Genomic DNA, 16,572 nt, shown 5'->3' with positions numbered 1-16,572 from the left:
GGTTGGGAACCTGAGCAGGGAGGCAGAGGAAAGGAAAACATGGATAAAAGCAAAAGATAGGAAGGAGAAAAACAAAAGTGGCATTCAGAGAAATCAACGGTTTAAATCAAACGTGGCCACAGTAAATAATAATTCTAATAGGTCTAAGAGCGTTAAAAAAACAAGCCTGAAGGCTTTGTGTCTTAATGCGAGGAGCATTTGTAATAAGGTGGATGAATTGGCTGTGCAAATAGAAGTAAACGAATATGATTTGGTTGGGATTACGGAAACGTGGCTCAAGGATGGCCAAGACTGGGAACTCAACATCCAGGGGTATTCGATATTCAGGAAAGATAGGCAAAAAGGAAAGGGAGGTGGGGTAGCATTACTGGTTAAAGAAGGGATTAATACAATTGTAATGAAGGATATTAGCTCTGATGATGTGGAATCTGTATGGGTAGAATTGAGAAATACTAAGGGGAAAAAAACATTAGTGGGAGTGGTATATAGACCTCCCAACAGTAAGGCGGAGGTTGGGGATGGCATTAAAAGGGAAATTAAAGAAGTGTGCAATAAGGGCACAGCAGTCATCATGGGTTACTTTAATCTACATATAAATTGGGCCAACCAAATTAGTAACAATACTGCGGAGGAGGAATTCCTGGAGGTTTACAGGATGGTTTCCTGGACCAATATGTCGAGGAACCAACCAGAGATCAGGCCATCTTAGACTGGGTATTATGTAACGAGAAAGGATTAATTAGCAATCTTATTGTACGAGGCCCCTTGGGTCGGAGCGATCATAATATGATCGAATTCTTCATTAAGATGGAGAATGAAGTAGTTGACTCAGAGACAAGGGTCCTCAATTTAAATAAAGGAAACTATGATGGTCTGAGGAGCAAGTTGGGTAGGATTGATTGGGGAATGGCACTCAAAGGGTTGATGGTGGATAGGCAATGGCAAACATTCAAAGACCGAATGGATGAGCTACAGAATTTGTTCATCCCAGTTTGGCATAAAAATAAAACAAAAAAGGTGATTCAACCGTGGCTAACAAGGGAAATTAGGGATAGCATAAGATCCAAGGAGAGGACATATAAATTGGCTAGAAAAAGCAATAATCCTGAGGATTGGGAGCAGTTTAGGAGTCAACAAAGGAGGACAAAGGGATTAATTAAGAAAGGGAAAATAGAATATGAGAGTAAGCTAGCAAGGAACATAAAAACTGACTGTAAAAGCTTTTATAGATATGTGAAGAGAAAAAGATTGGTGAAGTCAAGCGTAGGTCCCTTACTGTCAGAATCAGGGGAATTTATAATGGGAAACAAGGAAATGGCTGACCAATTAAATACATACTTTGGTTCTGTCTTCACAAAGGAGGATACAAATAACCTCCCAGAGATGCCGGGGAACATAGGGTCTGATGAAAGGGAGGAACTGAAAGAAATCAGTATTTGTAGGGAAATGGTGTTAGGAAAATTGATGGGACTGAAGGCCGATAAATCCCCAGGGCCTGATGGTCTACATCCCAGGGTACTTAAGGAAGTGGCCCTAGAGATAGTAGATGCATTGCTGGTCATCTTCCAGAACTCGATAGACTCTGGAACGGTACCCATGGATTGGAGAGCAGCTAATGTTACCCCACTATTCAAAAAAGGTGGTAGAGAAAAAGCGGGGAATTATAGACCGGTAAGCCTGACATCGGTAGTGGGGAAAATGCTAGAGTCTATTATAAAAGATGTAATAGCAGAGCACATGGAAAGCAGTGACAGGATCGGACAAAGTCAACATGGATTTACAAAAGGTAAATCATGCTTGACTAATCTACTGGAATTTTTTGAGGATGTAACTGGTAAAATAGATAAGGGAGAACCAGTGAATGTGGTTTATTTGGACTTTCAGAAGGCTTTCGATAAGGTCCCACATAAGAGATTAGCATGCAAAATTAAGGCACATGGGATTGGGGGCAAGGTATTGACTTGGATAGAGAACTGGTTGGCGGAGAGAAAGCAAAGAGTTGGAATAAACGGGTCATTTTCCAATTGGCAGGCAGTGACGAGTGGGGTACCGCAAGGATCGGTCCTAGGACCCCAGCTGTTCACAATATATACTAATGATCTGGACGAGGGAATTGGATGTAATATCTCCAAATTTGCAGACGACACAAAGCTGGGTAGGAGGGTAAGCTGTGAGGAGGAAGTCGTGAAACTCCAGTACGATTTGGACAGGTTGGGTGATTGGGCAGAAACATGGCAAATGCACTATAATGTGGATAAATGTGAGGTTATCCACTTTGGTGGCAAAAACAGGAAGGCAGATTATTATTTGAATGGCAATAGATTGAGAGGAGGGGAAGTGCAAAGAGACCTGGGTGTTATTGTGCACCAGTCGCTGAAGGTAAGAATGCAGGTGCAGCAGGCGGTTAAGAAGGCAAATGGTATGTTGGCCTTCGTAGCAAGAGGGTTTGAGTACAGGAACAAGGATGTCTTGCTACAGTTGTACAGGGCCTTGATGAGACAGCACCTTGAGTATTGTGTGCAGTTTTGGTCACCTTACCTGAGGAAGGACGTTCTTGCCATGGAGGGAGTGCAGCGAAGATTCACCAGGCTGATACCTGGGATGGCAGGAATGACGTATGAGGAGAGATTGTGTCGATTGGGTTTATACTCACTGGAGTTTAGAAGATTGAGAGGGGATCTCATCGAAACCTATAAAATTCTGTCAGGTCTGGACAGACTAGATGCAGGAAGGATGTTTCTGATGGCCAGGGAGTCCAGAACCAGGGGTCATAGTCTAAGGATAAGGGGTAAGCCATTTAGGACTGAAATGAGGAGGAATTTCTTCACCCAGAGAGTGGTGAACCTGTGGAATTCTCTGCCACAGAGGGCGGTGGAGGCCAGTTCATTAAATATATTCAAGAAAGAGTTGGATATATTTCTTGAGGCTAAAGGGATCAAGGGATATGGGGAGAAGGCAGGGACAGGGTACTGAATTTGGATGATCAGCCATGATCTCATTGAATGGCGGAGCAGGCTCGAAGGGCCGAATGGCCTACTCCTGCTCCTAGCTTCTATGTTTCTATGAACGAATAAAGCACCCTATGAAGCAAATGAGGGGGTCACAAGAAATGATCGTTAGTCATATGTGAATCGTGCCCTCTGGCAATCATGAGTGTGATGGTGCAATTATTCACTGCCTCAGACTGTCCTGCTCCTGCACTCTGACGAATTTTACCCACTCTTCCTATTGTTCCGCTTCACCATGTACTTTACAGAGAAGGGCGAAGAGTCAATTCTACTATGGGAAGTGCAAGGGTAATGAGGACTGACTTCGCCACTGATTTTGCCCTCCAGGCCGTGCCAGGCTGAATCAGAACACACCATCTGGAACACAGCGGCTAATGTCACATATTCCCCCACCCCTTCAGATCAAGTGGTTGCAATTGGAGAATTTTATAAATCATAAATAACTGTCACAGATGGCTGTAAAACTAATCAGGTCCCAGACCGCCCATTTTCAATCTTTTGTAATGTTGCACACATTTTATCCCCCAAAAACAGGTGCGTATGGGTCGGGTGGAATGTAAAAAATGTTTAATTCTCAAACCCAAACCAAACCCGCCCAATTCCGGAGGCGGGATGGGGGAGTGCGGGCAGTTCCCAGGAGGCGGTTTGCTCATTTAAATATTTTAATGAGGCTGCGTGCCTCAGGTTTTATCTCCATTTTAGGTTTAACCCTGGTTGGCCTAGTTTCCCGGACCTCAGGAAACCCGGTAGCGAAAGGGAGGCAAAGACTGATGCGTGGAAAAGGTTAAGCACCTTTCCAGCACTGTTTGTGGGCCAGGAGGAGCAGGAGCTCTTCCCCCCCCCCCCCGGCCCAACAAGCTAACCTGCTTCCCCCCACTCCTTACAGCCTGCAATCAGCTGTTCCCCATCCCCCGCAACAATTCGATCTTGCTCCACCCTCCGCTGCCCCCCCCCCCCCCACCCCGAGCCATGATCATGATGTCACCCCCCAAGCTAAGATTTCCCACCAACCCGGCCTTTCCGATCTCTGGCTGGCTGCGGGTGGGAGACAGAGACAAAAATTGTTAATCAGGTCCTGCCATTAAATTTGGCAGTAACCAAGGGAAACCCGTTCATGCGGGTTTCCGAAACGCAAAACTGCCGCCGCACCCACCCACCCCCCCACTCCATCTCCCCAGAATATTGGGGCCAAAAAGTCAGAGAATATTGTCTCGCTCTGATCTGTCTCCATGTTGCTGTTTTTCTCTCTCTTGTCACTCCAATCCTGGTTCTCCTTTCAGTTCTGCTTTTCTCTCTTCAACACTCGTTGCTTCTCTCTCTTGTCTTTTTTCTCTGTTTCTTCTTTCCTTTCAGGTGAGAGGTGGTGGGTTTTGTAGCGGGGAAAGGAGCCACCAACGGCTGCAGGTTACATTTGGGGTGGGGGTGGCGGGAAAAATGTGGCCCTTAGTAGCTCCATTCCCATCACCACCCCAATCACTTGTACTTCCCCATAACCTCTTGCTCCCACGATGTCATATACCCCCTCAAATTCAACTACCATTACCCTTCCACCACACCTTTATTCCCATCACTACCCCGATTGGTTCCTCTACAACGTATTCTCTCAACCTCATTATCCTCCCTGCCCCCTTGCTCTGCTGTCACTCACCTCATCCTTAATCTTGCATCCACTCTACCACTCCTGCTCACTGCCCCCCGAGGGCAGATAGCAAGAGGACAGAGGCCCCCATCACCCTCAGATCACTTTCGCCTCCTGCCCATCCCTTCCCCCGCTATTCTATCTTCTTATCTGTTTCCAAATGCTACTTTTTTTTGACCAAATAAGAAATCAAATTAAAGTGAGGAAAGAAACTGCTTGTCTGCCTTTCTCTCCATTTGTATATGTCTCTCCTACCCATTAATGCTGACTTTTCTGTCAACAAAACACAAGTGAGCTAATTAGCTGGCTTCAATATTATTTTTTTTAAACTAAACTAGCATTACCATGAAGAATAACACAATCCTTCCCTCATTTCTCTTTTGCTCTCACCCAAGTCTCTCTCCCTCTCTCCTTTCTACAGTTTATAGAATACAAAACAAATCAGAACAATACCATTTTTGTTTCTCGCGCGGTTTTTCTTAAAAAAACACTCAATATGAATTCTACCTCAGTAAAATCTTTGACATTTTTCCCTCGATCTATCCTTCAAATAATTTTGAAAAACTTTTGAACATAAACTGCGATAGAACAATTATTCCTCAGTACAGCTGACTGAGCAGTAGCCTTGCACCCTGGGAAATGTGGTGCACTGTACGTGCTCAGACTGCACAATCCAAATTTAGCTCACAGCCTCACAGTTGTGGGCAAAAGTCAAAGCCCAGGCTCTTGGGAGAGTCTGAGGCCTCCAAATAAACACTTTGATGAAGGCATTAAAAGAAAAAAAATGACAATTCAATGCATAAGTGTAATCTTATTATGAAAGATAACATTTTTTGAATTTCGTTCTTTTTGCGAGACCCTTATTTTTTGAGATTAGAGCCACTGAGAGAAAAAATAATGAAAAAAAAATTCGTGAAGTATTTTGTGGGAAATCGATGACCAGTCTGCGTAATCACAGCGTGATGTACTCTCACTATAAAATAGCAGCTATTGTGAGACATTTTTAACACTGAAGATACCCATCACAGAGCCACCTACAGTTCTGGTCTTCATATTATACAAAAGATATAGAGAAGGTGCAAACATTTTTTTTTTACAAGGATGATACCAGAGCTGAGTGGTTATAACCAATGTCCCCTCATTTGTTTTGTGTGCAGTCCTGCGCGGTATCTTTTCCAGCGGCAACAGCTTGTGAGCGGCCGGCGAGGGGCCTCCCAATCGATATGCGGCCGTGCGCCCACGCATCTTAGGGGGAATGTTGGTTATAACTATTAGGAAAGATTGAACAGGCCAGGGCTCTTTTCTCTAGAAAAGAGAAGGCTGAAGGGGGACCGAATAGAGGTTTTTACAATTATGAAGGGGTTTGATAGGGTAAACATAGAGAAGATGTTTCCACTTATGTGGGAGTCCAAAACTAGGGGGCCATAAATATAAGATAATTACTAATAAATCCAATAAGGAATTCAGGAGAAACTTCTTTATCCAGAGAGTGTTTAGAATGTGAAACTCGCTACCACAGGTGTTCAGAGTCATAATGGCACAGAAGGAGGCCATTCAGCCCATCGAGTCCGTGCCAGCTCTCTGTAGAGCAATCCAGTCAGTCCCATTCCCCCGCTTTATCCCCCTAGTCATCACCACTCGCTGCGTAAAAAAGTATTTCCTCATGTCCTCCTTGTATCTCTTACCCAAAACCTTAAATCTGTGTCCCCTAGTCCTTGTACCATTATCTAGTGGGAACAGCCTTTCCCTGTCTAGCCTATCCAAACCTTCATAATCTTGTACATCTCTATCAAATCACCCCTCAACCTCCTTTGCTCTAATGAAAACAAATCCAGCTTCTCCAACCTGTCCTTGTAGCTAAGATCCCACATCCCCAGAACCATTCTGGTAAATCTCCTCTGCACCCTCTCAAGGGCCTTCACATCCTTCCTAAAGTGTGATGACCAGAACTGGACGGAATACTCCAGCTGTGGCCCAACCAGCGCTTTATAAAGGTTCAGCATAACTTCTTTACTTTTGTACTCAATACCTCTATTTATGACACCCAAGATCCCACATGCTTTGTTAACCACTCTCTCGATATGTCCTGCCACCTTCAGGGACCTATGCTCATTAACTGCCAGGTTCCTCTGTCCCTGCACACTCTTTAAAACGGTGCCATTAAGTGTATATTGCCTCTCCCTGTTTCTTCTGCCAAAATGCATTACCTCACACTTCTCTGTATTAAATTCCATCTGCCACTTGTCTGCCCAATCTGCTAGCCTTTCTATGTCCTGTTGCAGTCGATTGATATCATCATCACTATTTGCCACACCCCCAAGTTTGGTGTCATCTGCAAATTTAGTAATTCCAATATCCAGGTCATTTATATATATATCAAAAAATGCAATGGGCCCAGCACTGACCCTTGGGGAACACCACTGTCTACCATCCTCCAGTCTGAAAAGCAACCATTTACCACAACTCGCTGTTTTCTGTCCTTAAGCCAATTCCTTATCCAAGCTGCCACTGACCCACCTATTCCATGAGTCTCAATTTTGTTAACCTGCCTTCTATGTGCTACTTTGTTAAACACCTTCTGAAAATCCATGTAGACAACATCCATTGCATTCCCTTCATCAATCGTCTCTGTTACTTCATCAAAAAAATCCATTAGATTAGTCAAACACGATCTGCCTTTTACAAATCTGTGTTGGCTCTCCTTAATTAACTTAAACCTCTCCAAGTGCCTCTTAATTTTTTCCTTGATTATTGTTTCTAAAACTTTACCCACCACTGATAGTAACTGCAGGCCGGTCAGTTTAACAAGATTGTTCTTACACCCTTTCTTGAACAATGGTGTCACATTTGCCACTTTCCAATCCTCCGGCACCTCCCCCACATCTAGGGAAGATTGGAAAATTATGACAAGCCCTTCCGCTATCTCCTCCCCCAATTCCCTCAGCAACCTGGGATGCAAGCCATCTGGACCAGGCGACTTGTCCACTCTAAGCATACCCAGCCTTTCTAGTGCATCCTATCTATCAATTTTCACCCCTTCCATTGCTTCTACCTTTTCCACTTCTACCGATATTTTGTCAGCATCCACCTCCTTAGTAAACACCAATACAAAGTACTCATTGAGTATTCTAGCCTTGCCCTGCGCCTCTTAGCATATATCACCTTCTTTGTCTTTAATAGGCCACACCCCGCCTCTTACTACCCGTTTACTGTTTACATGCAGTAGACGATTTTTGGGTTCCCTTTTATGTTAACCGCCATTCTACTCTCATATTCTCTCTTTGCCAATCTTATTTTCATCTTCACATCCCCTCTCAACTTATTGTATTTGGTCTAGTTCTCCCTTGGAGAATTCACCTGACATGCATCATACACCCTCTTTTTTTTGTTTCATCATCTTCTCTATCTCCCTCGTCATCCAAGGAGTCCTTGCTTTGGTTCCCTTACCCTTCCCTCTTGTTGGAATATACCTAGCCTTTACTTGGAACATCTCCTCCTTAAAGATCACCCATTGTTCCATTACAGTTTTTCCTGTCAGTCTTTGGCTCCATTTTACCCTGGCTAGATCCTTTCGCATCCCATCGAAGTTAGCCCTATTCCAGTTTAAAAGTTCCACTCTAGATTGTTCCTTGCTCCTCTCCATTGCTAATCTAAATCTTACGATACGATGATCACTCGTACCTAAGTGTTCTCCCACAGACACTTGGTCGACCTGGCTCACCTCATTCCCCAGCACCAGATCCAGCAATGCCTCCTTCCTAGTTGGGCCAATAACATATTGGTCAAGGAAATTCTCCTGAACACATTTCAGAAATTCCTCCCCCTCCTTTCCCTTTACCCTAGTATTATCCCAAACCATATTTGGGTATTTAAAGTCTCCCAATATCACCACTCTATAGCTCTTGCATATCTCTGCGATTTCCCTGCAGATTTGCTCCTCTACCTCCCTCTCACTAATTGGAGACCTGTAGAATACCCCCAATAGTGTGATCATACCCTTTTTGCTCCTCAACTCTAACCAAATGGATTCTGTCCTTGTCCCTTCAACTGAGTAGTTGAAGTGAACAGCATAGATGCATTTCAGGGCAAGCTACATGAGGGAGAAAGGCATAAAAGGATATGCTGATAGGGTTAGATGAAGTAGGGCGGGAGGCGGCTCATGTGGAGCATAAGCACCAGCGTAGTTGGGCAGAATGGCTTGTTTCTGTGCTGTAAATTCTATGTAATTCTGTATACAGGCATTTCAGGTACTTATAGTGAGTTTAAGTGCTGCCCTGGAACTACATCTTAAATAACAGGACAAGACTTCAAATGTTTCCATTTTTAATAGCTGTGCTTTGTCTAAATTGAATCTGTGGACAAATAACATTTAATGAAATGTTTTTGATAATATTACATTCTGATTTTTGGGAGGATTGACACCTCCAGAAAAAGCAAATATAACCAGTTGTAAATCAGGAACATAATTTAACAGTCAGACTTTAACTTTGCCTCGTATTACATGCGTCAGAGTTAAATGAATGGTATTAGTTGATATCAGGCTGCTGTCTAAGGAATATACAGGTAAAGAGCATCTGCTGCCTTGCTTTCAACAGCAGATGGCAGATCACTACCTTGTGATCTGCCTATACATGAAGATCAACAACATATTCATTATTTAACACTCCACATCTCAATTATACTACTGCACTCTTTCCCATTGATTGAAATTGCAATGCAATGTGGATACATCTCAGCCAGAGAGCCATCGCATTGGAGGAAATTACTGGATGGATAAAAGCCGCTCATTTTTTTTTTTTTAAATTGTCAAAGCCGACCAACCTTGGAAACCTCCTGCCATGTGCTTCATGCAAACAGACATCTTTTAAAAAAATCATTTTTGTCATTTGCCCCAACTCCCTCATCCACCCTATCAGGTGCATGGGACATTCCAGGCAGTATCTCGTCACACAAACACCATCAATGATCCTCTTTGTGAACCAACTGAAAGCTTTGCTTGAGCAATATAGGAATGTCATAGCTGCCAATCAACTTTTTATTCTTCCACAATGTAACCCAACTAAGACCCAGCAATGTGCTTCAAAAATGAATGTCCAGCCAAAAATCTGGATCCAATACTGCAGTTGCTGGACTGCTCACGGCGTATGCCTTTAACACTGCAGCTCCCCTAATGATGACGGGTAAATACACTGTCTAATGTGCTAAAGAGCCTTACAGTTCATAGAGACCCCCAGTTTCAATTGCCAGTCTGTGATGAGTGCGCCAATGTCAGCTGGAAGGTCTCTGGTGCTGGGAGAAACCGAAAATCAGCCAGAGGGAGAGGAAAGGGGGGAAGAGAGGAAAGGGGGGAAGAGAGGAAAGGGGGGGAAGAGAGGAAAGGGGGGGAAGAGAGGAAAGGGGGGAAGAGAGGAAAGGGGGGAAGAGAGGAAAGGGGGGAAGAGAGGAAAGGGCGGGAGAGGAAAGGGCGGGAGAGGTATGGAAAGCAAGAGAGGGAGAAGAGGTAGCAAGTGGAAAGAATGGGCAGTGAGAGGTGGGGAAAAGAAGAAATTGGGTGAAGCAAATAAAGTGAGATATTTTATAATATTAGCATGATGACTTCATAAAACCTTTTGAAATATCTCGCAATAATTTCCAGTTAGCTACTTACAGTATTTTTAATGCCTAAAACCTACTTTCAGAACATACTGATCCTTACCAATGCAATACAGATGAGGCTGGAAAGTCCTACTGATATACGAGGTTCCTAATATTTTGAATATTCAACTCATCGCTAATTAAAACTGACTTGGTGCAAACAAAGCTTGAATTGTTTTTGAGATCGGCATATGAAATAATTGGGGACAGCGTCCCAAAGGAAGAGATTGAATTTGTTCTCATAATCAATTCACAGTCAATGATCCCTGATCACTAACTAATTCAGCTGCTCGAACAGTAAGACATCAACTCTGTCAAACAACACTGCTGAAGAGCAGTCAGTAAAACTTACAAAATATTAAGTAAATCAAAAGCATTCGTTTATTTTTACTTTCAACCATAATTTCCATCAAAACATTGACTTGAATATAAATGGTTCCATATATCTTATATTCATTAAACATACTTAAATGCATATACTTCTACATCCCTTAAATACTTTGACCATCTGCAATGCATAACTTTTTTATATATCAGATAATCTTGAACAATATGTAATGTACATATTTTCACTAAGGTGATACCAGGGTTGAGGCTTCAGTTATCATAAGAGACTGGAAAAGCAGGGGCTCTTTTCAGGAGAACAGAGAAGGGCAAGTAGAGATCTGATCGAGGGCTTCAAAATTATAAAGGGTCTTTATAATAAGGTAAACAGGGAGAAACTATTTCCACTAGTCGGTGAGGAGAGGGCATTTATTTTTTACCCAATGTGTTATTAGAACGTGGGATGCCCCATTAGAAACAGTGGTGGAAGCAGAATCCATAATAGCTTTTAAAAGTGAAAGAGATAGAAACATAGAAAAATAGGAGCAGGAGTAGACCATTCGGCCCTTCCAGCCTGCTCCACCATTCAATATGATCATGGCTGATCCTCTATCACAATACCATATTCCCGCTCTCTCCCCATACCCATATCTTTTGCATCTAGAAATCTATCTATCTTCTTCTTAATTATATTCAGTGACTTGGCCTCTACAGCCTTCTGTGGTAGAGAATTCAACAGGTTCACCACCCTCTGAGTGAAGAAATTTCTCCTCATCTCAGTCTTAAATGTCCTACCCCATATCCTGAGACTGTGACCCCTCGTTCTAGACCCCCCAGCCAGGGGAAACATCCTCCCTGCATCCAGTCTGTCTAGCCCTGTCAGAATTTTATACGTGTCAATGAGATCCCCTCTCATTCTTCTAAACTCTAGTGAATACAGGCCTAGTCGACCCAATCTCTCCTCATACGACAGTCATGCCATCCCAGGAAACAGTCTGGTGAACCTTCGCTGCACTCCCTCTATGGAAAATATATCCTTTCTTAGGTAACGAGATAAATATTTGAAAGAGAAAAAATTCAAACGATATGGGGAAAGAGCAGGGAAACAGGATAAGTGGGTAGCTCTTTCAGACAGCTGTTACAGGTGTGATGGGCTGTCACATTAAGATTCCTTCAGTGCTTTATAATTCGATGATTCATCTCTGGCCACACACAATGTCTACATTCTTACTTACCTTATATACTTTGACCACGTGTAAACCATATATTCTTACGTACCTGTTCCTTTGCTGCGATAGGGAGGCTTGAAGAATTTCACAACACCATACACATTTACAGTGATTCCATCTTTGATCTTATTTAGCGGCACATAAATATAATCCTGCGTTCCGACCTAAAGAAAGAATGCATAAAAATAGCACGAGTCACAACAGGAATTGTTGTTCTGTACTACAGACTGGAATCATTCAGCACAAGTTGACAGGAAATGTCGACTTAAAATGAGGCCTTGGTTAATAGGCTGTTTGTTACATACTCCTGTCGATGTGGGATCACAAAGGTAATTCAATTGCTACAAGGAAATGTAACCATCTTGCTTTGGACACAGCTGTTCATTACCTTTTAGTGCAAAAACCACATGAACCCACATAAAACAACGTAATGAACCTTGAGTAGCAGGGAGATAAAAAGCTATTCAAAGCTACTAATCGATAAAAGAAAAAGAAAGATCAAGAGCCCCTGGCAGTCCCGAAGTTACAAAAATGACTCACTGTTTACTCACCGTCTTCAGTCTCACCATTATACTGTACCACAATGTGCAACACTTATAAATCAGCGTATTTATATAGAACTTCCAAATACTGCAATAACTTTGTTTACCTTCAGTTTTCTTTAAAAATCATTAAAATCTTTAAAAGATTTGATGAAATTTCACTTAAAATTCTCAAAAAAGAACCACAGGTAAAAATAAACCCCATACATAAGCAATTAACCTGATTCCGTATCTCTGTCCATCGACGTATAATGTGCTCAGCATGTACTTTAAAGTATAGAAAGGCTTTTGAAGAGATATTTGAATTTTTAAATTAAAAAAAACTGGCTAAATGATGTACCTGCTATGGTGAAGACCCTTATAGCCCTCTACTAAAAAGAAGGAAGAACTTCCATTTCTATAGCGCCTTTCACAACCTCGGAACAGCTCAAAGCGCTTTACAGCCAATGAACTACTTTTGAAGTGCAGTCACTGTTGTAATGTAGGAGTCGCAGCAGCCAATTTGCGCACAGCAAGGTCCCACAAATAGCAATGTGACAATGACCAAATCTGTTTTAGTGACCCGGGTTGAGGGATAAATATTGGCCAGGACCTTGGGGAGAACTCATCTGCTCTTCTTCGAATAGTGCCGTGGGACTTTTTACGTCCATCTGAGAGGGCAGACGGAGCCTCGGTTTAACGTCTCAGCCAAAAGACAGCACCTCCCTCAGTGCTGCACTGGAGTGTCAGCTTGGATTATGTGCTCAAGTATCTGGAGAGGGACTTGAACCCATACCCTTCTGACTCAGAGGCAAGTGTGCTACCACTGGGCCATGGTGGACCTTCCCCATAGTATGACAAATAACCTTACCTGGCCTGAGCTCTGCACTTCTAGAAGATCTATACAACAAGACCCTTACTGCCAACTCCACCACAACTGCCCTCACAGAGGGACAAGCAGATACAAAAGGGAAGATGAGAATACAGCACCTTTTGCTCCAGGCACCACAAGAACAGTGGTCTAACCCAATGGTGATGGTGGTGGTTGAAGGTCAATCATCACAGCACCAGGACATCGCTGCAGGTGTTCCTCAGGGCAGTGTCCTCGGCCCAACTATCTTCAGCTGCTTCATCAATGACCTTCCCGCCAACATAAGGTCAGAATTGGAGCTGTTTGCTGATGACTGCACAGTGTTCAGTGCCATTCACAACTCCTCAGATAATGAAGCAGTCCATGCCAGCATGCAACAAGACCTGGACGACGTTCAGGCTTGGGCTGAAATGTTGCATGTAACATTCGCACCACAGAAGTGCCAGGCAATGACTATCTCCAACAAGCGAGAGTCTAACCACCTCCCTGAATCCCCCACCATCAATATCCTGGGGGTCACCATTGACCAGAAACTTAACTGGACCATCCACATAAATACTGTGGCAACAAGAGCAGGTCAGAGGCTAGGTATTCTGCAGTGAATGTCTCACCTCCTGACTCCCCAAAGCCTTTCTACCATCTACAAGGCACAAGTAAGGAGTGTGATGGAATACCCTCCACTTGCCTGGATGAGTGCAGCTCAAACAACACTCAAGAAGCTCAACGCCATCCAGGACAAAGCAGCCCGCTTGATTGGCACCCCGTCCACCACCTTACACATTCACTCCCTCCACCACCGGTGTACCATGGCTGCAGTGTGTACCATCTACAAGATGCACTGCAGAAACTCGCCAAACGCTCGACTTCTTCCACCTAGAAGGACAAGGGCAGCAGGCGCATGGAAACACCACCACCTCCAAGTTCCCTTCCAAGTCACACACCATCCTGACTTAGAAGTATATCACCGATCCTTCATCGTCGCTGGGTCAAAATCCTGGAACTCCCTCCCTAACAACACTGTGGGAGTACCTTCACCACACGGACTGCAGCGGTTCAAGAAGGCGGCTCACCACCACCTTCTCAAGGGCAACTAGGGATGGGCAATAAATGCTGGCCTTGCCAGCGACGCCCACATCCCATGAATGATTTTTTTTTTTTTTTAAATGAGACCCCAGACAAGGCAGAGTAGCCCATAATCAATTTTGCCCACCCAACCCATGATCACCACCCAAACACTGTGATCCTGAACTGTGGACACTACTGCAGCAATATGCTATTTTTCGTCCACCCATATCGTAACAGCAAAAGCCTCTTGACTTCTGTTAAAATCAAATCTCATTGCTTTCAGTATGTAAACATGGGTGACCTTGATCCGTCTTATACTGACACGAACAATGCATGATATGACGAGACGGATTTTTTAATGAATGCTTTCATGACACATTTGCGCCCGAGGTGCATCATCATTTGTACTCATTAAACCTGGAAAAACGCAGTGCTTTTAATAGCTCGGCACATTGCCCATCCACCAACTGTTATAATGTCATGCAATGAAAGCATTAACTGCCGACCAATGCCACAAGCAAAATACACCATATGGATTACAAGATGACAGGTACTTCAAAGATCAGTTACAATTTGCTGGTGTTTTTGGAGTTTCTCTGCAAAGTTCCCAACCACCCTTGGAACCACTGGGAAGGCTCTGGGTGCAGGCGAGGTGCCTATGCTAATGACGATACAGAAAACTCTTAGGGTTTCTGAATTCATAGCACCCATCCTCAGCCACACTAATACCAGATAAAGCTCGGAGTGGGCATCAAGATTTAAACCAGTAAAGTTATTCAATCTACCTTTTTAATAGCAATTGCTTGAAGCTAAATAAGCATATCCTATCTGCATATCTGACTGAATGGGAAATTAAGCACATTGCAATAAAGAACTATTCAAAACATTCCACACTGAAGTTTAAAGAACACTTGGACAGTTTTAAAATGCAGCTTCACAACAGACTAGAATTATTCCACAGCAGGGCACAAACCAAATGACACGAGTCTACTGACTTGACAACACCTCCCAGTTGTGGTGCGCTCGGGCGCTAGACTTGGATACAACACAGGTATTCCTACCATTTTTGCACTGATGCATACTCAAAATCACTTGTCATTCGTGGAGGTCTGGTCGTGTAACAGCAGCCACACATCTGTCAGATCAATTTGAATCAACTGCAGTGTTTCATTCAAACTTATTGTGATGACTTTAGCTTTGATCGTGCTGGTACTGCTTCAGGATATGGGATTGGACTTGAATCCAATCTCCAATATTTTTCAGCCAAATCAATTAGACCAAGTCAGGGAATATTCAAGTTTCACTGCTGTGGAATTTTCAGGTAGTTTAACAGTTGAATCAATGCTTGCAATCCCAGTGTCTGTTTAGAACATGGTGCCATTATCTACAAGCACAGTGCACTCATAACTACTCAATATTCAACACACTAACTGCACGTTGCACCTTTCTAGATTGTCGCCTTTTTGCAATCTTTTTCAGCAAGTGCCGCCAATTTTCCTGCATTCATGGCGAATTCTCACACAGGAGATCGCACTGTGTCTCTAATCCCTACCATTTCTCTTGTTGTATATCACAGGAGAGTGAGGCAATGCGAGACTATGGAGCCACAGCTCGCCGAGCATTCATAGCAATAGAGAAAATCATCTTTGAAAATGATAAACTCTACAGTGATAATAGAAATCTTTCTTTAGCACTTTGAATGGCGGATTAGCTTTGCCGCCCCCTGCTTCCTCTCCTCTTTCACTTGCAAATCCACAGCCAGATGGGTTGCGAAGGCAGAACAAGAAATACAGATAAAGGGATACAGAAACAGAGAGGTAGGTGCCTCACGACTGAAAATCTCAGCGCTAGGATTTGTCCACTTATTGACGGCTCTGATCTATCCATTCTTGAGCCCCAGTGCGGTGCACTAGAAAGTTATTTATCTGTTTATCATGTCCTGTATTTGTTACGGATTTACTTTATTGATTCGACAGCAAAGGATGGATTACTTGAGTTATCCATCTGTTTTTCTGCAAGGAGCTCAGTTCGATCCGTGTGCCACATGGTTCATCTTTTGCTCGTTTAGTTTGCTTTGCTCAGCCAGTAAGTCACTGTTGTTTCTGGCTGTCCTTGAACTCAGTATTTCAGTTTGCCTTATTCAGTCTGAGAAATGACGCTTGCGAACAACTGTTGCAGTGAACAGTAAACCCCTGCTTAAGAACGCAGTGTCTGCGTGCATCTACTTCATCGCATGCAACGCTGCAGGTGCTGGGTGGTTTGGGAAAGAGATTTGTTGCAG

At 43.4% G+C, this 16,572-nt stretch overlaps 1 protein-coding gene across 2 annotated transcripts in view; it reads right to left on the bottom strand.

The window, feature by feature from the left end:
* pot1 (protection of telomeres 1 homolog) overlaps positions 1 to 16,572 on the bottom strand; it is a 457,382-nt gene that overhangs the window by 271,629 nt on the left and 169,181 nt on the right. For both annotated transcript variants that reach the window (XM_086008747.1, XM_086008748.1), the window contains one exon: positions 11,884 to 11,998. In XM_086008747.1, coding sequence (XP_085864873.1) covers positions 11,884 to 11,998 — 115 coding nt within the window. The remainder of the gene's footprint in view (positions 1 to 11,883; positions 11,999 to 16,572) is intronic.

This window comes from Somniosus microcephalus, chromosome 16, assembly GCF_052327205.1.
Source record: "Somniosus microcephalus isolate GS21.2 chromosome 16, FLI_Smic_1.0, whole genome shotgun sequence".
NCBI lineage: Eukaryota > Metazoa > Chordata > Chondrichthyes > Squaliformes > Somniosidae > Somniosus > Somniosus microcephalus.
The sequence above is the reverse complement of the archived record's forward strand: the minus strand, read 5'-3'. Positions and strand labels throughout refer to the sequence as shown.